The 24,893-nt window shown below is 32.7% G+C and overlaps 1 protein-coding gene across 1 annotated transcript; it reads left to right on the top strand.

Annotated features, from left to right (window-relative positions):
* Positions 1-1,459: 1,459 nt before the first annotated feature.
* On the top strand, positions 1,460-19,508 carry LOC133171809 (myotubularin-related protein 3-like). The gene is made up of 16 exons (XM_061306609.1): positions 1,460-1,619; positions 5,291-5,401; positions 5,926-6,218; positions 8,105-8,277; positions 10,529-10,631; positions 11,241-11,354; positions 11,860-12,053; positions 12,223-12,324; positions 12,439-12,550; positions 12,663-12,858; positions 13,056-13,241; positions 13,446-13,619; positions 13,920-14,858; positions 15,263-15,496; positions 16,387-16,571; positions 17,042-19,508. Exons 2-16 carry the CDS (start codon positions 5,387-5,389, stop codon positions 17,226-17,228), a joined length of 3,207 nt encoding a protein of 1,068 aa, XP_061162593.1. The 5' UTR covers positions 1,460-1,619; positions 5,291-5,386; the 3' UTR covers positions 17,229-19,508.
* Positions 19,509-24,893: the final 5,385 nt, after the last annotated feature.

Here is a 24,893-nt window from a genome sequence, read left to right as displayed (position 1 = left end):
GGAAAGTTATATTGACATTTAATGATAATCTCTTGCTCCTGTTGGAACTAGTTATCAGTTCTGTAAAACAAAATATAGATCAATATTCTGTTTTTATATATAATAGATCCAAGTGTTTAAAACTGCTTGCTCGCGGCACTTGTGTAAATTTATTTGCAAAAAATTAGAAAGAAACAAAATCGTATTTTAACCATTGTTTTATTCAGTTGATAAAGTATGGAAATTCTCAGTCCCTGTATGGTATTATTGCCTTCACTTTCTGCTACATTCATAAACATATATATATATATATATATATATATATATATATATATATATATATATATATATATATATATATATATATATATATATATATATATATATATATATATATATATATATATATAAATTTCATTACAATAGACCGTGCACTTCATCATGCACCCTTTTTTTTTTTTTTTTTTTTTACATTGAATTACCATGCATGCAGTTTTACTTATATTGTTGACTGACATTTTTATCAGAAGCAAAACTTACTTTATTGATTTATATGATGTAATGGAGATAGAAAAATTAAAATTCCTTTAAACTTTTAAAGTTTGGAAAATAATTTGAAATAGAATATATATATATATATATATATATATATATATATATATATATATATATATATATATATATATATATATATATATATATATATATAAGTACTGGGATCTATGAAAATTGCAATATTTTTTTTTTTTTTTTTTTAATTGATGAAAACATTTTAAGCATTTGATGTTATTACTGGCTGTATTCTTAAAACATGTATAATTTTATTAACTTTAAAAAGCTTTATATAAATTTCATTTCCAAATATTTGTCTGGAAAAAATCCAAGCCTGTTAATTTCCCCCGGCTGCACGTGAGAGTTAAAAGAAGTCGGACACAATCTTTCTCTCTCTCAATCATCCAGAATGAATTTTAAATTATCGCATAATTCAGCTTTTTCATCTATGATATAGATAACCAATTGACTTAAAGTTTCAGTAATACAGTTTTTAACTTTTTATGTTAGCATTAATTATATGTGCTTTAAACAATGAGTTACTTTTTACATATATATAGTCGTCGGAACCGGGGGGGGGGGCTAGGGGGGCTAAGGGGGCTTAGCCCCCCATCTTTTTTTGCAAAGATAGAAATATAGGGCTTACCTTTTTTTGTTAGTTTAGCCCCCCTTTCAATTACCCCCCCCCCCTTTTCAATTTGCTTCCGACGCCTATGCTTGGTTTTATGCTGGAATATCTAAGCTGGAATATATGAGCCTACATCTTTGGCTTCGCATAAAAATAGCCAACAATCGTGATAATTTGCGTGATTGTTGTAATATAAATAAATTATACTTAAATCACAAGTATTTTAAACCGCAAGCACTTTTCGAGGTAAATAGTGCGAGCATGGAAAAGCATTGACCTTTATCATATGACCAAGAAAGTGACGTCACTAGTTGTTGACATTTTGCTCCGCCATTTTTATGACGATCACCGGGCAAGAAATAATACGTCTGGATGGTTTACTGAAAGAGTATTTATCCAAGGGTTTCCCAGAGCAGGGTCTGTGGATTTCCACAGAAGATAGGTCATTAATTCTTTAAAGGTAAGCAATTTTGCATGGAGGCGTTTTCTGTGAAACATGTTGTGGCCTAGTTTTCATTTTGACAACGAATGACAAACACTTGACAAAGTGTAAATGGATTATGTTTGTGTTTATCATCAACATAAACATGCAGCAATATTATCTAATAATAATCACACCCACCATGTTCACTGAATATTGAAGTGTGTGTATCGATTGAATACATAATGGCAATATTGTTTTGTTGATGCATCAAAAATGCTTCAGCATTGGATGTGTCACTGGTGATGAGAAACATTTAACTTTATATATTTGCACGTTTTTTAGCTTATGCGACTGCTTCTCAACTTAAAAAAAAAAGTTACAGGGAGGGTGAAGATCTCAATTTAATTTTCTGTTTCATTTCATGATGTGTGTGTGGTGGTGGGGGGGGGGGGGGTGGCAAACTTTTAAAATGTTCATTCTGTCATTTACCTGCATGGGTAGGCTAGGGAGTAAAAGAGTTTAGAGTATCTGTACTCCTACAAGTAAGAGCCTCAGTTAACGTTCCAATGCTCCTTATATACCTCAGATTCTTACCCCTGAAAGCCATTTTTACGAGCTTCTGTAGTTCTGACTGAAAAGTCAGAAGTATCTTGATTTAATAAACTGTAAATAAGTAATTCTCAGGTACATGTACCTACATATTTGCATTAGGTATAACAGTCACAAGAAGTCATAAAATCTACTTTAATCAGTATTCTTCAGTGTTCATTAATCAAAATCGTCATTTTTTTTCAATTTTTAACAAAAATTATTTTTTATTTGACTGGGTTCACATTTATTTTGCTATTCAGAAAATGAAAATTTTACTTATTTCATAGTGGTACACTAGTTTCATTTTGTCAATTTTTCTAGGCGAGTGCCTAGACACTAATTATTACATGCAAAGCACAACACTGTTTCATTCCATTCCCTAATTTTAAATAGACCGTCTGTTTTGATTTTTCCTTTGATTTTAAAATAATGGATTGATTGCTAATACAAAAGGTTAACATTGTTTTGTATTTATAAGTTTTAGTGCAGATGATGAATATTTCATTGCTTTGTGTCTTTCATAAATGTCCAAAGCCTTAATTTTCCATTAAACAATTTATTTCCAATTCAAGTTTCAGAGAATTTTTCAATGGATGCTAGAGGTTATGTAGTCCCAAGTGAAAAGTATCTTGCCCTGAACCTCTAGCATGCTGGAGTAAGAATATCTGGGTATTGAAGCATAAACACATCATTTTACAAGTTAGTATGACAAGGTCTTGTGTATAAAAAATATGCTAAGTCTATTTTTTTAGAGAGACATAAATGTTGATAGCAGTGGGGTTTTTTTTAGTATATGACTGTATTATGAAAACTAACATTCATGTTGCACAGTGAAAAATTTCAGACAAATACCGGTATGTGATTGTCCACATATAATCTACTTCTGATAAGTAGTTTATGCATGTATACTTCACTAGTCTCATCCAAATAAACTATGATTACAATTGACAAATAAGTCAGTCATGTAAGTTGATGTATATGTAAATTCTGAGGATGGTTTTTTTAAAAAAAGATATATGCATTAAGGTAAGGAAACATTTTGTTTAGAAAGTTAGTCTTATGAGAACTTGGTTCCAGTGTTTTACAATACTGCTACTTAAAAACTTTAAATTAATTGATTAAGTAACTTGATACTATGTTATTTCCATAAAGATGATATTTGCTAGGTAATGATAGTGTCCACAGATGAGAAGATAATTTGATAGGCCTATTGAAAAAGTTCACTGTAAGGTGAATCATGGTAGCCACTGGTGTTCTGATGAATTTTACATAGTTTACTCAGATGTTTTTTGCATCCCATTTTATTTTAAAAACTGTTACCTCAGCAGTCAACACATCACATTGTTCAGATTTCCAGCTTTTTGGAATCGGTCATCCCAAGCTTTGCAAATAGCAAAGCCAACCAAATTATGGATATCAAAATGGTTATTATGAACAAAATCATATTTTTAAAATCAAATAAGTACTCAGTATAATTTGTATTTTAGGAAGTAGCTGTTGATATTCATGCAAGAGTGTAGTTTTTGGGCATGTTGAGCAAAGTTTTTACATGTAAAAGGATTTTCAGACATGCAAAACTTAAATTCATCAGGTCTATTAAATTGTTTAGAATGACATGCAGAGGATTTGTGCTTTAGAGTTTAGATTACAATTATCAAGTAAAAATATAACTTTAATGTAGGATTTTTAAGCATGAAATAATTCCAGAGCATCCAAAAATGACAGCGCACATGCCAGATGCATGTTTCTGTTGCATTAATTTGGGCAACATCATAGATGAAGAATGTTATTTAATGCATTGAGCTGTTTGAATTAGAGAGAAAGGGAAAAAAACAAATTGCTGAATCAGTCTCAGATTGTATGCTTATGATTTTCATCATGTTATAAGTGTGCTTGTGTCAGCATTTCCTTTGACATGAGAACTTGTATTGTTTTTCTGGTCAACAAAACTGTGTCCTAGATATACACAAGTACTTGAAAAATGAGTAAGAATAATGTGTGTTGGTAAGTAAGACACAGTGTAATATGGCTTGTCAATTTGTTAGGCAAAATGAAAGTAGTAGAGGTGTCACGGGATTTCACATGCATTCTGACTCTTATCATATACAGAATAAATATATGCACAATTATACAGATATAAGAATTTGAACTTCCTGAATAGAAAACAGATCACTTATTGGAAAACCCTCTTGTAAACCTTTCATAGTTATATTTTCTGATACAAAGGAAAATATCTTATTACAGTACTTGATTGGTATTATGTTCCAAAGGTAAGAGAGTGAGTTCATACAACTGATAGTAAATAAAAAAAATCAATTATATTTCATGAAATTGTATCTCTAATACCTTGATTGTTGATTAAATTTTCTTTTTCCTTTAAAACATCCATAGATTCTGTGTGCTGTTTTTTTTTAATTTATGGAATGGACATACATTCATGGAATTGGTTAATATACAGCATATTTATCTATATGTAATGTTCCAGAATATACGCCGCTGGAATTTAATTTGCACATAAATAACACCACAGACAATAGGTATACTTAAAGTACATATATATTTATCTATCTTGTCAAGGTCATTACCAGATAAGTGTGCTTTGCACATCAGTATATGTATTTTGACGTGTGATATCAATTTTTTCCTGCATCAGCTTATCTGCCAAAAAAGGAACTTGAATATTGTTTGTCACCAAATGTAAATATTGTATTTCGGTCAACACTGCTTATTCGGCCTTGGAGAACGTGTCTAGATATAACTTTCTGTGTAGACTTTACGTGTAGATATTGATTTACCTAGTAGCTATGAATGAATTTCAGCAAGGAGTAGAGGATTTAAACATGGTAAATGACAGGTAGAAATTGTGCTGTATCAACAAAATCTTTCGTTTAGGTTTCTCACCTCTTCATAATTATACTATTCAAAATTGCAGCGAATTTCAAAATAGGCAACCATATTGTTTGAGGTTTATATCTACTAAGACTGGCGTAATGGAGAAATGTTAATAGGTTTGACATTTCAGTACAAATATAATTCTTGTTGGGATTTTTAAGTTCAGCTATTTTTCACAAATTGACATATTGCTCGTAAATAACTGTTTTATTGCTTTATAACAGGAACAAAAACATCAGAAATTAGTTGAGTCCATAAGAGAAGATCTTGGGTGCTGATTTTGTTTGATTGGACGGTGCCATCAGCAATATATATGCCAAATGCATCTTAAAATGGTGAGTAATACATGTACTCTTTTTTGACCTTTTTTTTTATCCCAGATTTAATAGCAAGACATATTTCTGACACCTTGTCATTATGAGTAAGAGTATAACTTGAAAAGCAATTCAAGACCACTGTTGTGACGGCCTACTGCCTTCTGTCATAAATACACACTTATTAGTGTCAGTAAAGTACTTCATAGCTATCTATCTTTTGGTTATTGGTAGAAACAGGTGTCTGCAATACACTTTATTAACATTAGGTGTAGTGGGTGTTTTGATGTATTTGTAATTAGATTAATGAAATTGATAAAAGGGGGGGGGGGGGGGATAAAGGGATCTAATTAAACAGAAGCTTGATCCCTGCCATGCTTAAAGAACTGTGTTTTTTGTTTTTTGTACAAAAGAAACCAATTGATTATCTTTAAGAAATATGTTTCATTTGTAAAGGAGATTTTGAAGTACATGCATGAATTACAAAATCTTTTCATTGTAATTTTGTGAAGAAACTGATGAAACTTTTATCTCTGTGTATACAGGCATATGCTGATGAACCGACTAGTCTGGAGTGTATCAACAAGTCGGACTTGTTCCCCAAAAAGAAACTGGTAAGAGAGGATGACTCCCTCCAAATCCCCATATCTCTTCTTCCTGGAGAAGCCCCTGAGTTCTTGGGGAAAACAACAGATGGGGTCATTGCCCTCTCCAATTATCGGCTCCTGATAACTTTCAAGGCGTCATTCGTCAATGTTCCAGTTGGAATGATTGATTCTGTGGAAAGGACGGACATCTTTTTCCTTAACATCTACTGTAAAGATGCTACAGTGGCAAGGTTAGGCATATGAGAATCTATTACAAATTAAAAACATAATTAGTTAGATCCATTTTAGTGGTAGCCAGGCTTATATTTAATCAATGTAACAAGGATAAAGATGTGACTTTACCCTCACATATTTATGTTATTGAATTTTAAAGTCTGATTATATTGTGAAGAATAAGTCAATATGTATAAAAGGGAAAAGGATTAAATTGTAAACAGATAAAGGAAATCTTGCCAATTTCTGTTCTGTATTTAGGTAATACACACACATCTCCATCGAAAGTAAACAAACATCCTGGGCAATACAGCATGTAATATCTATCTATACATGTAATGGGGAAACACTTGACATCGTCTAGCCTGTAATGGAGAGGCATATAAAGAATAAAACCTATTTAGGTTATCTTATGGATATCATTTTAGTTTCAATTTCTGTTTATGTGTCCCAAAGTAGAAAAATGTCGTCCATTGACAATAGACAGAAATTACGTAATTTCAGGTGAAAAAAAATCAGTAGGCTGAGTCATCATAGTCATACTTACTTTATATAGAAGTGTAAGGAGTTTTGTAAAACTGATCGATAGGATGATGTAATAGCTTGTCAACAATATCTAACCTAGACAGGGGACGGTGTGGGTATATTGTGCTGAAGGCAACAGATGGTCTGTGAGATCTTGAAAGATAAGATTATACATATATAATGACAAAACAGGGACTCATTTCTTTATTTTACAGTTGTTGAGCAGAAATAAAATATGTTTTGTGTGGCTTAGACTTGAGGGTCATTAGGTTGCGAGTGCCTTGAAAAATACAAGTCCACCTAGTATCTCAATCTTGTTATAAGAGTGTCATCAAGATAAAAACCTGCAGGCTTTCATTGACAAATTTTTCCAGAACATTATTTTCCAGTTCATGCATTCTGACAGGGTAATTAAAATTCTGTGTCATGCCGAATGCTTTAACTAGTCAGAGTTTTTAAACTGTGGGTTTTTTCCCCTATTCATAAGATACTTGTAGGCAGTATACTGTATAAGGAATAGTGCTCCTGAAGTGATCGTTGTACCAAGGAGAAATCAATATGTCTGTCTACACAGTCTTGTGTTACTAACTATAAAACTGTCATGTAATTCAAATTGATTCTTACCCTGTAAATGGAAGACTGTAGCTGGAATTAAATTTAGCAAGACAACTAGAGAAAATTCTAATGAAATAACTAGCCATATATGCAAGCAATTCATGGAAATTAATGGGTTTCAAAAGTTATATTTTTAAGGGAAATAAATATATTGACTTTCTCTCAATTATATATTTTCATTTATTGAAAAATTATCCCATCTGTTAACATATGATATGTTTCTTCCTTATCTGCTATAACTTCTTTTTTAAAAAAACAGTTTTGCTTTTTAATGTCATATATATATATATATATATATATATATATATATATATATATATATATATATATATATATATATATATATATATAAAATTACTTATCTAATAAGGAAATTAAATAATATTAAGGCTCTTGCCCTATCAAATATAAGGATGTTTTCTTATTATATTATCACAGTATATACATTGATGTACAATTAATTTATTATCAACTGTAATTGAAGATTTTATAACTGCATGTTGGTGTCCTAAAATGGCTGTAAAATATATATTTTACAGATAAAAAATTCTGCTTGTTGGTATTTATGTTTAATCATGAAGTAAATACAAATCACATTTTGATATAAACAAAATTGATATTGTATAATAGCCTAGCATGAAAAAGGTTATGCAATAATTGTACATTATTATATTAGGTTTAAATGATGTTAAAATTATATTTCTTGTTAAAAAAAAAAACAAAACAAAAAGTTACTAGATTGAACAACCTTTCAAATTTTCAGATGTGGCTTCAGTGACAATGATGCTTGTCAGGCCTGGTTTCTCCGTATAATGGCCAAACTGAACGCTCCCAAACAACTCAATGAGTTCTTCGCCTTTACTTTTCATGCTTGGTGCCAAGACCGTAACCCTGGATCAACAGAACCAGAAAACTGCTTTCAGCTGTGCCAAAAAGGTAAATACAGTTGACAAGTCTTTTGTGGATGAAGAAAAATTAAGTGTGAATTACTCTCTGAAAAAATACTGTGTTGAATTGGTGCATTTTCATTTCCTTGAAATTTCAATGTCCTTTAAAATAATCATAATATGGTAGGTAGTTTGTTTATACAGTGTACTTGCATGCTGAATTAATTTGTAGTTTTAAAAATAGTTGTAGTGTTGGCTAGAAGAATAACAACATCCATCTGTTTGTGTGTCTCACTATTTAGGCCATTTTGTTGTAAGGGAGAAGTCATTAGAACCTTATATTTGACACACTTATAACGAAGTAATGTGGCAAGATCATTTGGACAAGTGAAGGGTCATGTTGAATAGTATCTTGCAGGCTCTGAAAGCTATTTTTAGCTCCTTGATAAAGTTGGTATGAGATTATTCTATACCACTGGATTCAGCATCATGGTTAAAGTCAATTTCTAACTAAAGTTTTAAAAGCCCCATCATGACTAAACTTGCATGGATGAAGCAACTAGTGATACACCACTAGACTTGCTTTGGATATACATTTTCCGAATAATTGAACAGGTAAATGTTTTTAGATCATGTCCGTTCCCAAATAACTTTAAGCCCAATGGTGACTTAACTTGTACGACTAATGTTACTAGGGATGCACACTGCTAGACTTGCTTTGGATGCTGGGTCTGACCTAAATTTTCTACATTAGTGACCAAGTCAAAGTTTTGGAGCAAGTCCATTGCCAAATTACTATTAAGCCCATTTGGACCAAACTTGTATGGATGTTGCAATGCACGCTACCAGAACATTCATTTTGTGTGAGACTTCGACTTACTTAAAGATAATCCTTGTTGAGGTGATCTTGTAATCTTTGAATGTTTATCAGAATTGTCAATTGTAATTATTAAGTGATTGTGTAGACCTTAAATGTTAAGCATGTACTTAGCACCATAGTTGAGTTAATTTTGATGTGAATGCCACACTAGATAAATCAAAGAATTGTAAGACATAAATTCTAGAAATCCTTGTTTACTGAACAGTAAATTTACATCCAGAATTGTTACCAATCAGCTCATTTTGATATAATATGCATCATTATAAAATCTGCGACAAGGCCATAATTTTTTTGTTTGATGATTGAAGAAGTCTGACAGAGTTTTTATTTGTTCATAAGAGGGAAGGTCATTATAGTATTGTCAGCATGGTCAAGGACTCAAGGTTCTTCAAACTGTCCAACCTTGAATGTGCACTGTTAGAGTTTAAGGCCTGTTAAACTGCATGCATCCATATGTATAAGGTTTGATAATCAGTAAACTATCTATGTAGTTTTGCAACTGGAGATTCAGGTATTGAAATTAAAGATGCTAGAAGACATTTTATCTTACGTTATACATGTTGCATTTCATCTGTGCAATTTTATAATTAAATATGAACTGGCTCTTGATTGTCTATAATTGAGGGCCATTCAGAGGCCCCAGTCCCAATTCAGATAAGATACTTTTTTTCCAATTGAATGTGTTAATTTTTTGCAGTAATGATTTCCCCCAAAATTTAAAGAAAATATCGTTGGATATATTATAACTAAACTTACTGCTCATATTCCTCTAAATTGCAAAAACAGAAGTTAAATTGACACCAAAAACCCAACTTATAAAATTTTAATGTATAATGATCTGTCAAAAAAATTCTCCAAGAGGTCACTAATTTTCCCAAATTTGTGGCCCTGGCCCTAGTCCCAAAAAGTATGTAAGAGCCCTGCAATGAGTGAAACAAATCTGCATATGTTATTTGTTTTTGTTCAGGCAGTTTAAGCCAGTTGTGTTGGCCTCCTTATGCATGACTGATGTGTAGTAAGTTGTGGAATAATTGTGTCACTCTAGTCTACCTGTATCGGCATTCATTCTCTGTAAACAAAAGGGCAGGTTGTCATAAATTTTACCTCATCTCTTGAGATCTTTTTTCTATACACTTAAGTTCCTACTTGTTACTCAGAAATTAAAGTACTGTATTTGCAAACTGACTTCTGCATACTTTATGATCCATAAATTGTTAATTTCTCCTGAAAGCATAATAAAATGTTAATCTTATGTTACTTTAATTGAATGAGAACACAAATGTGTGTTTATTATTTGTATCAAGTACCATAAAACAAAAAAAATTGCAAGAATTAAAATTTTTGGGTTTAAAAAATTTAATTTATCAGTGATACAAGGAAAGAAGTAGTAAATGATATTGGTCTTGCATTTTCTTTGCAGATGAGAACTGCACGTATAGCTTTGGAAAGGAGGTAGAGAGACAAAAATTTGATTTAAAAAGTGGTAAAGCTTGGAGAATCACTTACGTCAATGAAGATTTCAGGTATGTGGAATGATGAACCACATGTCAAAGAAGCTAACTCATTGCATTGTCACTGTTAAAGGTGATCAGTGACGCAAATGAAAATGACCTCTCTTGGTTCTGTTTGGTTTTATATCCTTCATACAACCCATTAACTTGCAATTTATCTTTTTTCATGATTCAGAACACTCCAGATATTTAATTAAAATTGCACTTTTTTTGTTTTGATGCATGATAACAGTTTACCGTATATACTCGCCTATAAGTCGGTTTTTTGGGAGTTAAACTTTGGTCCAAAAGTCCTTATCCGACTTATAGGCGAGTTATAAAGAATATTGGCATTATAGCGGGTCAATCTATTTAATGTAAGCTTGAAATATACAACCGACTTATAGGCGGACCGACTTATAGGCGAGTATATACGGTACTTCTATGCATTTTTTTGAAAGTGTACTTTTATTACAATTGTATGATATATATATACCGGTATATATATATATATATTATATAGTGCATGTTTATTGCTTTTCTGTGTCAGTAGCTCCAACCTGATCAAAGTAGTTCTAGGTAGCTGTTTTTAAAATATCCTGAAATTTAAGCCAGACAGTAAAACTCCTAATTCTTCTACAGTCTCTGTCCAACATACCCTAAGAATCACATAGTGCCAGCTGATATTACAGACGATGACATCAAAAGTTCAGCTGGGTTCCGTGCTCTCAAGAGATTTCCTTCTGTAGTGTGGAGGTAAACAAAATAAAGACTTGAAAAGGAAGCTACCGTATAGCAGGTTTCTTTAGTGGGTGTAAAATTTGGCATTTTGCTTGCTCAAAGATATGCCAATAATTTTGGCGGACAGAGTTCTGTGACATTGCAAAAGAGAGGAAATTCATCTTTTAGATAAGCTTCAGTAGTTTAATACATTTAAATATGTTTGAATACAAATTTACATAAAAGTTTGAGTAAATCAAACACCAAATGAAAGTTATATTGCTTATATAATAGACTAATCAAAGTTATTTTCCTTGTATTCAGTAGTGATAAAGAAGAGTGCAAATTTGGTGGTTAAAATTTTAGCGGCTTCCTACAAAACTGCTAAAATAAGCCAAAGTTAGCACCCCGCTAAAAATACCCGCTATACAGTATTAGAGATGTTTGAAGTTGGTAAAGTGCAAAAAAAAAATGATGTTCATTTGAGCTTTCTTTTAAAAATAGATATATACATGTATATACTGGTACTTAAAATTTATAGAAACCAAAGAAATGGTGCAGTCCTTGTAAGGTGTAGTCAGCCAGAGAGCGGATTCTTTAACTGGAGAAATACTCAGGATGAGAATCTAATGAAAGCTTTCTCTGATGCTTGTCAACAGAATCCAGGGAAGGGTCAGAAGAAACTGCCAGTCAGTGAAGATTCCAGTGGCTCAGAATCTGGGTCACAGAGCGGGGGTAAGGATTATACATTCATTAATTTATGCCATATATTTTTGATTCTGTGTCACTGATAATGTTAAAAATTTGAATGCCATAAATTGCTTTTGGTAATTTCAGGCTAAAATGTTTCAACAATGTTGAATTTGCATTATATATATACATGTATATATTTTACTGTATTTAGATGACGTAGATGAAGCAGATAAGAAAGTTGTGATAATTGACTGTAGATCTTACCGAGCATCCATGGCAAACAGACTGAAAGGGGGAGGTGTAGAGTGTGTAGGTTAGTGATCAAAGTCTGTAAAGTTTTACATCTTAAACTGGTAGTCTGAGGGGCCTACTCTACTAGTTCATTTTGCTGGATATTTTCTTCATGCCTTATATTTATTTTATTTAGAGTATTACACATCCTGTGAGATCCAGTTTATGAATCTAGACAACATCCATGCCATAAGAAAAGCATTCACACAGTTACGACAACACTGCAGTACAGCTTCTGATCAGCTCAAGTAAGCTTTCATTTAGCATTTTTTGAATACAAATGATGATAAATCTCAAAGGGAATATTAATGACTGTTGATTGTATTTCTTTATGAAATTTTTTTGACACCTTTTTTATAGCTGGCTGTCAGGATTAGAGGGAACAAAATGGATGACCTACCTGTCTAACCTCTTGAGGACGGCTAGCCTGGTAGTCAATGTGATGAGTAAGGAGGGCAAGTCAGTGGTGGTGCATTGCTCAGATGGATGGGATAGAACTTCTCAGATTGTGGCACTAGCAGAGCTGATGATGGATCCATATTACAGAACAATTGAGGTACATGTATATCCAATGTGAAATGTCTTTTCTCTTGTAAAAGTTTAAATATGAGGGGGTGTTTTTTGTCCATTTGTGAATAAATTGACAGATTTTATTTTTCTGGTTTGAAAATTTATATTTTATGGCCATTAGGTAACTTGAATATAGGTAATGAATTGTTTTTTAATTTTTAATAAAATTTGATTATTTTGCAGGGCTTTCAAGTACTGGTGGAGAGGGAGTGGTTAGAATTTGGCCACAAGTTTGGAGACAGATGTGGTAATGGTGTAAACTGTGAAGATCCTAATGAACGATCACCAGTTTTCCTACAGTGGCTTGACTGTGTGTTTCAGCTTTATAAACAGTTCCCATGTGCATTCCAGTTCAATGAAGCATATCTGGTAATTGATACACACTTGTAATCTGATTAGTCCTTATGCTTTTTTTATTAAAAATATAAGGAAACTTAAATTCTGCTCCATAATGATATCCATGTGTGGAAATTCTGAAATCAAAATTCAGTGTACCGGTAAGTTTTTGTCTAGCACATAAAAAAAACCCACACACATCCATTATCATGGTAGATAACTCCTATTTTGAAATAGATCAAAATGGTGCAGCATACCTATTCCCACTTGTTTGGAACATTCTTGTGCAACACAGTCCAGGAGAGATTGAAAGGAGAATTATCTATACAGACCTCTTCTGTGTGGTCTCTTCTTCATCCCAGTAACACCCACTTCTACAATCACCTGTATACACCTAATCCAGAGCAACAGGTAAGGAAGGAAATTGTATCCAATATTGTATACAGTAATGACTTAACGAGTATCACATTCTTATTTTTAGAGGTTATACAGCAAGTCATTAGGTGAAATCTGTAATGCATATTATCATAAAATAACTGATACAGATCTTGTGACAAAATATTTTTTAAAGAAAAATATAAGGTACAAAAATCTAATCTAAGTTTTCAGTAACAATCATTTAACAAGAGATAGGTCTGTTGTTTGCCTGAACATGATGCTAACACATAACTTGGGCCACTTGAATGAAGACATCCTGGCATTATTTTTCAGGTGTTGAGGCCAAAATTTGATGTACGAAGTTTGACTTTGTGGACATCAGTTTACTTTTCCAATTATACATGTTCAACTGACCTTAAAGACTTGGGATGTGATCAGCCAGAGATCCAACAGGAAACGACTTGCAGTAATTTACAAAAAACACGGTCCTGTGAGAATCTGGCAGGCTCTACACAAGAAGCCATCAGTAGTCCCAGTCGACGGAAGAGTGACCCCAGCATTACTTTAGATAATTTTGACCCTTCTCATCTGACAAAAGACTGTGATAAAACTTCTAGCAATACTTGTGTTTCCAATGGAACTGTTCCTTCAGAGGATACCCATATCAGTAATGAAAAGAACAGTGAAACATTGAAGGAAAATGGTCAGAATGGAGACATATCTGTGAATGGATTAGTTTCTAATGGATTAAATGGCCACTGTAGTGATTTAGAAGAAAATTTAACAAATGGACAAAATGAAAATCAGAGTAAAAACGATGCAGAAAATACTGAAGATAATGGTATGGTGAGTGAACAGTGTAATGGAAATTCTCACTTCCATCACGAGGTAGATATTCCATCAACAAGTCAAACTATTGAATGTTCAACAGATACCCTTACTGATGCTGAAGGCAAACCTGGTGAAAAATGTGAACTTCAAATAAATGGTTCAAAACTTGAACACAAATTAAGTCTGGAACAAATTAAAACACTAGAAAAGAGTGCAAGTATCAGCACCAGCACTAGTGACATATCCAATTCTAGTGTGGATTTGAAACTTCCAGTGGACAACGTTTACAGTATTCATCGATATCTTTATCGTTCAACTCCTCTTAGATTGAGCTGCAATTCCAATGGATCAATTCAGTCCAGAAGTACATACAAGACTTCACCAACCACTCCAGCAAATTCACAGAGTTCTACTTGCCCTCCAACACCAGCAACTGACAAGGTTAGATTTTTATACACTCATTAATATTACATATACTGAAAAATTGAGAGCATGCATTACAATGCCAAAGTATTTTGATTGTTAAAATTTGAAAAATTGTATTATGTACCGGTAATTAATAGAGATGTTTGTGGTTATATTTTTATAGAAGCTCAATTGTTATTTTTGTTATTTTAGTTATTTTGCTAATCTAAGCCACAGAGTATTTCACTTTCCTATCTTTGGCTTCTTAGTTGCAACTTCAAAATCTAAAAGTTCAAAAATTGCAAGAATATAGTATGAAACATGATAAAATGCCATTTTTTATGATCTTTTTCCAAATTTGAGCTGTAGAAATTACCCAGTGGAATGTAAAATTCTCCAATATGTGTTGAGTATTGCAAAGTTCCATGTTTATTTTGCAGTCCATTGAATCCCAGTTTGGTAACAAGATGGGGCGTCTTAGTCGGCATTTAGACGCAGATGGACTCACAACCTTTAGTGATCCAGTCCAACAAGGCATCCAGAAAATAAAGGAAGATTATGAACGAGAAATTAAGTTGATCAGATCTCACCTGGCTGTGGCAAATGCAGCTCTTCTTCAACATGCATCTGCTTGCAGTGGTGGAGCTAGGTGCATTTTAGAAAAAGAAGAAATGGTAATTTATAAACTTCATACTAAAGAAATATATATTGAAGAATTGGACTATTCGTCAGGGTTGGGGTCAATTACTTTGAAATGTAATTATATACTTTCAAATACATTAATAATTTTGTCAATTACTTGCAAATACAATTACATTTATTTTAACAAATGTAATTAAATACTCTCAATTACTTTGAAGAATGTAATTAAATACGTATCAATTACTTTGTTTCATTTCCGAAAATTTTGAAGAACAAGTACATGAATATTTTGAAGCAGCATTATTATTAAATTGACCTTTCTTTTTGCCCTGGGCAGTGTGTTTATGCTGTACATAAACATTATTAGGCATTCAATTATTGAATACTAGTAAACATAAAACTCATGCCAAACAGCACTGGTATGCTTCATGGTAAAACACCTTTTTTAATATGTAACTTGAAAAATAAAGTATTTGAAATTTAATTGAAATGTAATTGAAAAATACATGACATTTTTGGAATGTATTTAAATACATTCAATTACTAGTGATTGAAAGCAAACTCAATTACAAATACTTTCAATTACTTTGAAAAAATGTATTTAAATACAGTAAATTACAATTACTCATTTCAATTACCCCATCCCTGCTATTCGTGGCCTCTTGACTTGAAATGCTTGCCAAATGATAATTTACATAAAATCTCATTGGATAGATATGATACAAAAGTGTTAATCATAATATGTTTGTGCTACTATTAGTTCATCCCTTTAAAAACGTTAGTAATTTCCTTAGAACACTAAAGTCTAGAGGGCTACTTGTAATACTGAGTATATGTGTCATTAAAGATTTGTGGGGAATACAATACCTCTGTTTTAAATTTTGAGAAAGTAACATTCACAGCATGTTTCAAATTTCTGCAGCTTCTCTCACCAGACTTGAATGGGGATTTCAACTCTTTAGGAAGTAATGCGGCATCAGATGTCAGCTGGGAAAACATTGATGAGAGCGAGTCTAAGATGATTCGCTGGGTACCAGATCATGCCGTCACTCACTGTGCTGAATGTGAGACAGGCTTCAGCTTACTAGTCAGAAAACATCACTGCAGGTGGGTTTTCAACTGATCACTGTTTGCTTAACTGAGTTAAAATTATTGTAGTTGTACTTATACTTATGGTGTTTAATCTTGTAAATGATTAGAGCATTTTACTTATATATTGCAGTTGACATGAATCTGATGAAGTAAGATTAACTGAAGTAATAGTGTTAAAGATCAATGCAAACTTAACCTGATTTGCTTTAATAAATTTATCAATTGTTGAATTGTTATGGATCATGTTGAAGTTGGAGTGTTTGAATGCCTGATTTTAGAGACTGCAAAATTCATAACAAATTTATTGATTAATACATGTAGTTTGGTGTAGGTAATGCACAAAGTAATAATTTACATAAAGATATGAAAAAAATCCAAATTTTTAAAACAATGCCTTTCCTGTAAGCATTTAGCATCCAACTGTGACTGACTTTTAGTCTTGGGAATAAATTTTTTTGGTGATAATGTATGTTTAATCTTTCTAGGAACTGTGGAAATATCTTTTGTGGGAATTGCTCAGAAAATTTCATCACAATCCCTCAACAAAATTTGATGACACCAGAACGAGTGTGTAATCGCTGCTTCAGTCACCTGCAAATGATTTCGAAACATGCATGGACGGCCAATGGAGTTGTTGATGAAAGGCCACTGGCTTATGCGGCTTCAAACTAGGGCTTCAACATTTCTTTATTTTCTGTTAAATGTGTGCATAAATGTATGGTGAAAATTGTTATGTCAAACATACATGTTTTCTCTTGCTGAATGAATTCTTTGTTATTTAATGCTAATTATGCGAGTCTGATTTTGTGTACATTTGTCTGTGTTTATAGGTCATTATCATTTTTCATTTGTCAATCTTTTTTCATTCTGTATTTTTCTTACCATTCTTTGCCATCTCTGACTATTTTGGTACAGATTTTTTTTCATGTAAGTGGAGACATGGTTTATTTGGGAACAATAAACTATACAAAAACAACTGTAAGACCCATGAATTGCCTTTAAAGCTATTATAACTTTGTGTATTTAACAGTTACATATGGCATACTATTGTTGACAAAAATTAAGGGAGGATATTTTGTTTGATTCAAACATTGTTTTGATTGATTGAAGCTCAGAAATGATCTCAAGTACTGTTGATTTCTGTTAATAATAAATACTCATGTGGAAAAGCAATCTTGTCATGTTAAGCTGTTAGGTATTGATGTACACTTGATACATAAATTATGATGTGTGCAGTAAACATTCTATACTTTCTATCAATCAAATCAAGATATTTTCTTTTCTCTTCAATTTTGGGTGCACCCTGCACACAACAAAAAAAAGAGATATTAAAAAAAAAAAAAGATTTGAAATTAATTTTTATCAGAATGTTCCCTCTAGAACTTTGTTATCATTGTTCATTTTCTATCACTTTAAAATGACTGCTTGAAGTTTATACCACATACAATAATCTTGCTGGACTATGTGTGAATCTTCAATTGGACTTCAGTTTACACAATATGTTGATAGGAATTTTCCAATATGTAATATTACTGCCAAGAAATTTTGATTATTTTCTTTTGGTCTCAAGTCTATAGATCAGAATTCAGGTTCAGAAATACCCACAGTTTATTTGTTGTTTTTTTTTGGGGGGGGGGGGGCTGTTAATTGGGAGCATTTTTTTTTCTTGTAAGGGGGTTATGCACTACAAACATCACTTAATGGTACATTGTATGTGGAGAATGTTTACTAACTGCAATGCTTTCTGCATTTATCTAGATATTCACTATCATCTTAAATAGGCAAATCTAAATGAAAACAAAATCAACAAAGAGAAACTAGCAGTACATTAAAAAATTATCATGAAACAAAAATGGGCTTAAAATTATTTTACTGATGCAGGTTTAGGCCAGCAGAGCATTCCATGTACATTATAATGGAGATAAAACATAATTTGAAGCCAGGGTTGTCTTTGTCAGGATTGAAAAAGTATCCACTTTATGTAGAAAACAAAACTATTTGTTACATTTTCTTATTCACATGCATATATTTCCAAGTCAGTCTTTTTCCGTAAGAGACTAAAAAAGATAGAAAAGGGGTATAATGAAGTCAAACGTAATGGATAAATAGGAAAGATGTTTTACCCAGGACATGTATTTTGGTATAGTTACTAAGAACAAAGAATCCAAGTGCAATCATCAAAGTTTCTATATTGTCAGTAAACTTATAGATGCCCAGTTTTTCTCTTCATTCTTGACTCATTTGACACCAATATACTAAAAGGATTTTTTCCTTCCATTCAGATATAATTTCTTTGATTATTCAGAATAACAATTCTTTATCCCTTTGTGTACATATGTTTATAGTTGATTTTTTTTTTTTTTGTTTGGTTTATAGTGCTACATTTCATTTTCATGACACCATTGAAATTTGGATTAGGTCATCTGTTACATTTTGTCCCATTTTATTTCATTATGAAGGGAATGTGATTCTCATCGTGAAATTTAGGAACAAATTCATTGTAATAATTCCAAAGATCTACAAAATTTTCTTAGAGGATTTTGAAGTAGGACGTTCAAGCTAGTGGTATACCGGTTAATAGGATAGGATTTGGTTTCTTAACATACCATTGAGTGTAGCATGTATTTCTCAAATTAAACAGAGAGTTTTTTTTTTTTTTTTAATCTATTAAATATTTCCAAATAACTTTTCCAAACAACAAAATTTGAAGAATTTAACAGCGTTTCCCTCTGAATTAAGGTAAATTAGGAAAGACTAAAACTAAAGAATATCTGCAGGAATATTGAAAATAATGAGACATTTGTTAAAGTTTAGAACCTAGATTTTCTAGATATATTTATTAATTTCTGGATGAGACCAGATAAATATATGCCATTTTTATTGTTGAACTTTAAGGAGAACATTTCATCAAGTATTATGTACATGTAAAGTAATAAATGTAATGTTAATTTAGATATTATATAATTATTTTTTCTACATTGAATTGTTATTATTACTATACAGTTATATTGTTAAAAGTCATATTTCATGTTTTTGTTCATTTATTTTTCAGTAAAGTAACAAAAAAATGATATTTAAAAATCCCTTTAAATACTTCTTTGTCATTGTGTAAGTATTAAAAATTTGCACTTTATACAACAGAAATGAAACCCATCATTTGTTCAAAAGTAAAATAATACATATTTTGTGTAAGTCAAATAATAATGTTTCCACTGTTTACATTTGCATGTTTTGTACAATGGTTGCTCAAAGTGCAAAAGGAAAATAATAATGTCCATAAATAAGAAACTAAGTATGAGATCCTAAATCTTGTAACTAAAACATCTCTGATATAATTTGTATAATATATACCTGTGTATGTATTTCATGAAAAGGATTCATAAAATATTTGTATATTTTGGTATACTCACCTGTTCTTGAGAATATTCGTTTTAGATTTAATGGCAGGTAACATCAATTTCTCCTGTGAAAAAGATAAGGAGGGAGATCATTTACGATTTGTAAGATGCACACTGTAAAATTTTGCTTTAACACATTTTCTGACTTTTTTTTTTTGGTGCTTGATTTGCTAAAGATCCTTTTCAAAGCTATGTATGATTCTCTCAATTGTATTTTCTGCATAAAGCAAACTGTCATAAACATTTAAAGGGAAAATATTGTTTGTTTTATTGAGGGAAAGGAATTTTTCCTTTGTCAAAATAACATAGATGCGTAAGTACAAGATTTGGGGCTTGGCCCGTTGTGGTTGTCATAACTGTACAGAATGAATTCTGTTGGTTACATTGCCTGGCATATGAAACTATGCAAAAGATGTGAACTCATTGTTAAAAGAATGTTTTAATGGGTTTAAAGGATATTAGGTCCTGCGAGACCTTAATAATAGGCCATCTGTCACTATTTTCATTTGAACCTGATGCCTTTTCTCAACTGTTGAACACTTTAGGTTCATCTTTAAAAGGCAAAACCAGTTCCAATAATTTTGGTGTGTAGCATGATGTGGATGAAGGGAGACAAGATGTCTTCCCCTTAAGGCCTGAAGAGTGGTGCCAGAAGCATTACAAGAGGCCCATGGGCCACATTGCTTACCTGAGCACACTGGCTCGGAAGAAGCAGAAATCAGTTCAGTATTGAAAAGATTTTAGGGGGGAGACAAGCATTTCCTTATGATACTTCTATATCAATAGTACTTATCATGGCTTTGCTGTTCTTAAACAGAAGAATTTTAAAGATTGTAAATCTCTGATTGCTTATTGTGGCCCTACCCTACCCACCGTAAATTTGAACAGATTTGAATCTACATTACCTGAGTGTGCTTCTATAATAATTTGATTAATCATGACTCTGCTGTTCTTGAGCAGAAGATTTTTTAAAGATGATTCCTATATATTCTTATGCAAAACTTTGACCCTCTGTTGTGCCCCTAATGGGGGGGGGGGGGGTCCTATATATTCCTATGGTAAACTTTGAACCCCTGTTGTGGCCCTGCCCTACCCCAGGGGGTTATGATATGAAGAAACTTGAATCTAGAGTATGTAATGAAGCTTTCACATAAGTTTCATCTCTTGCCCAGTGGTTCTTGAAAAGAAGATTTTAAAAGATGCCACCAAATTTTCACGAATTTTTAATTATCTCCCCTTGAAAGAGGGCAGGACACTTCCTGTGAATAAACTTAAATCTCCTTCACCTAAGGATGCCTCGTGGCAAGTTTGGTTGTAATTGGCAAAGTGGTTCTTGAGAAGTCAAAAATGTGAAAAGTTTACAGACGGATGCCAGACACTCTTTGATCAGAAAAGCTCACTTGAGCCTTCGGATCAGGTGAGCTAGAAATGCAGTCTTCACAATTCTTACCAAACTCGTGTTCAAGTTGGTTATATACAGTGTGTATTGAAAATTCATTATATTAAAAATCTTGTGGACATTTAGAAGACACTGCATGCATACAAAGAATATGAATGGGATCTGAGCCTGAACCGTGATTGTGAAGTTCTATTAAGTTATATTAATCAAGTTAATTGCAAGCATGGTGATATTTCAAGTATACTCTATGAGCTACCAACATTGAAATTCCTGCCCTCCTGGTCTTTACGATGGAGTCTATCTACTCAGAAATCAAATGGACATTGTTTCTTTGAAGAAGTTCTGTACTTTATTCCTGGCATTGAGCAGACAATCTGAATAAGAGGGGCATGGGCAACATCGCTCTCCTGAGCACATTGGCTAGGAAGATGCAGAAAGAAGAAGAAATCAGTTCAGCATTGAACAATGAGGGAGGAGGGACAAACTTAAATTTACACTATTGTCCTCAGCATGCTTCCATATCAATATTACCAATCATGGCTTTGCTGTTCAGAAGCAAACAGAAGAATTTTAAAGATTTTTCCCATATGTATACCTATGTAAAACTCTGATCACTCATTGTGACCCTACCCTAACCACCCTAAATTTGAACAAATTTGAATCTACACTAACAAAGCATGCTTTTATAATAATATGACTAATCGTGGCTTTGCTGTTCTTGAGCAGAAGATTTTTTCAAGATGATTCCTATATATTCTTATGTAAAACTTTGACCCTCTGTTTTTTTAAAGGTATTTCCTATATATTCTTATGGTAAACTTTGACCCCCTGTTGTGGCCCTGCCCTACCCCCAAGGGTCATGATTTGAACAAACTTGAATCTACACTACCTTTAGGATACTTCTGTTATAATATGACTAATCATGGCTTTGCTGTTCTCGAGAAGAAGGTTTTTAAAGACATTTCCTATATATTCCTATGTAAAACTTCGACCCCCTCTTGTGGCCCCACCCTAACTCCAGTTTAACGATATATGAAGAAACTTGAATCTAGAGTGTGTAATGAAGCTTTCACATTTTCATCTTTTCTTACCCAGTGGTTCTTGTGAAGATCTTTAAAAGATGCCACCAAATTTTCACGAATTCTTAATTATCTCCCTTGAAAGAGGACTTGGCACTTCCTGTGAACAAACTTAGATCCCCTTCACCAAAGGATGCTTTGTGGCAAGTTTGGTTGAAATTGGTCCAGTGGTTCTTGAGAAGAAGTCGAAAATGTGAAAAATTTACAGACGTCGGACGACAGACGGACGCCGGGCACTCTTTGATCAGAACAGCTCACTTGAGCCGACTGCTCGGGTGAACTAAAAATGACATGATTATTTTAAGTTTTTGTGTCTACGAATCTCTCTCTCTCTCTCTCTCTGGCACGCCGCACACACATTAAAAATGAGCTTGTCAACATCGTATGTATTTCACCATGGATAATTTCCTCCATTTATAATAAAGCATCATTTTACTTTAACTGCAATTCACGAGGAAAAGATGAATTAATTACTAGTTAGATTTTATTTCCTTATAAATTAGTACTATAACGTTAATTTTTTTATAACATCTGCCATTTTGGTTTCCGATGAAATCAAACGAAGGTTTAGAGACAACGTCACAAAAGTAAACCGAAAGTCGTATACCGTACCTGCTGAACATTCTATACTAAAAAGGGAAGTAGAAATATACATTTAAAAATATTCTATTTTCTTTTAAAAATAATGTACGAATCCCTCTCCAACACTCAAGGAACAGTGCAGCATTTACAAGATTTTGTAAAGGAGAATAGAGTGAATTTTGAGAGCCAAACAAAATATCTGATAGGAAGGAAGCCTCTGTATTCGTCCTTAATCGATTTATACCAGGAGGAAATAAATGAATATGAAAGATCGTGTAAAACGAGGTTGGAGGAAATAATAGAAAGAGGTGAAAGACGATTGGATTATCTGGAGGATGTGGAAGAAAAGACTGCCTGCAGAAGCTACTTGAGGAAATGAAAGATAAACTGGACAGTATGAAACAGTGTCGTTTGAACTTTCTTCAGAATTAAATACGCTTGTGTAAGAATACACTGCGTGATATCGACAGAAGAATCGAACAGAATCAAAATATTTTATCTGATCCGGGGAGTCTGGATGTAGCAATGATTGATGGGATCTTTAATGTGGAGTTTCTGGGGATAGATGACCTTCAACTCTCTGTCTGGATTTCAAGGACCTCGTTTTTCCCTGTTGAATTCAGTGCCAGGCACCCTGAAAAGTTTGGGGAGCTGACAAGTCAGAAATACGTTCAATTTCCAGTGGAGAAATTACACGTGAAACTTCCCAAAGAAGAGTTGGCAACCAGTCATCAGATCCACACGAATTATAATTTGGAATTTAATTCCATACATTTATTATCTACTCTTCTATTGATGCTTATTTATTGTGCTTTCATGTATGTTTTTGGTGTTGAAATTGTTTTTATTTAAATCAAGGAACATGTATATATTGTACACTTTTCACATTTTTGAACCTTCTCAAAAATTATTTGGGCCATCAGTTTCAATCAAACTTGCCACAAAGCATCGGGATTGGAATAGCCACACTCTCATTTTGAAAGAGAAATTTAAAATCTCTATAAGGGATATAAGACAAAGATAGTCTAATATGTCAGGGACTGGGATGAGGCGCGAAGCACCGAGTGTAAACTTGTCTTCATTTCTCTTTTTCTTCCCCTGAATGCTAACATCCTTAAATGAACAACTTTACGTAGATTTATTTAAGAGATGAATTTCATTTTTGAGAATTCATGAGGACGTGAACTACGACGCTTGACGCCGGCAAAATTCATGACGTGCGTTAGCGCTTCGTGATAAATATGCAGGCGTGAAGCGTAGTTACTGTAGTTCATGTACCTCATGAATTCTCAAAAATTAAATTCATCTCTTATACATGTATTTAGATTATTTTTTCTGATGATTTGCCACATATCTTTGTCATTCAACGATCATTTTTGGAGAAAAAAAAAGTTTGCACCATTTTTTGACTTCAATCACATCACAATGGAAATATTCTTACTCATCCCATAGCAGTTCATGTGAACGTGATTTTTTTCTAAAAGAATCTTAAGGAAAAATATTTGGAAATGTAAATATTTGGATGTGTTTTCGGAAAAAAATCATAACTTTAATATTAAGTGTTAACTCGACCATATAATGTGCTACAATACCGGTAGTTTCACAATCAGTGAGCTGAGTGTAAATTCTAAGGGATTTCTGGGATATTCCTACTGTGGAAGTTTCTTTGCTTGAATTGGATTACGTAATGTTGATTTCTTTATAGCTTGAATTGGATTACGAAATGTCGATTTCTACAGATATAAAATGCATATTTTTTTGTTGCCTTATTTATTCCTTGTGAAAAAGTTGGGTGACGTCAGCCTTTGTTTCACACAGTCCAGTATTATTTTGGAGTACAATATTATACAATTATTGCTGTTTTTTGAGGTCAATGCGA

The sequence above is a fragment of the Saccostrea echinata genome, unplaced genomic scaffold (genome assembly GCF_033153115.1).
Source record: "Saccostrea echinata isolate AGI-Se365-2 ecotype Australia unplaced genomic scaffold, CSIRO_AGI_Sech_v1 ptg000054l, whole genome shotgun sequence".
In the NCBI taxonomy this organism is placed as follows: domain Eukaryota; kingdom Metazoa; phylum Mollusca; class Bivalvia; order Ostreida; family Ostreidae; genus Saccostrea; species Saccostrea echinata.
The sequence above is the reverse complement of the archived record's forward strand: the minus strand, read 5'-3'. Positions and strand labels throughout refer to the sequence as shown.

Coding starts and splice junctions, on each gene's coding strand:
- LOC133171809 (XM_061306609.1), top strand. Junction 12,054..12,222: donor ATCTGGGTCACAGAGCGGGG/GTAAGGATTATA, acceptor TACTGTATTTAG/ATGACGTAGATGAAGCAGAT. Junction 14,859..15,262: donor CAACACCAGCAACTGACAAG/GTTAGATTTTTA, acceptor TTTATTTTGCAG/TCCATTGAATCCCAGTTTGG.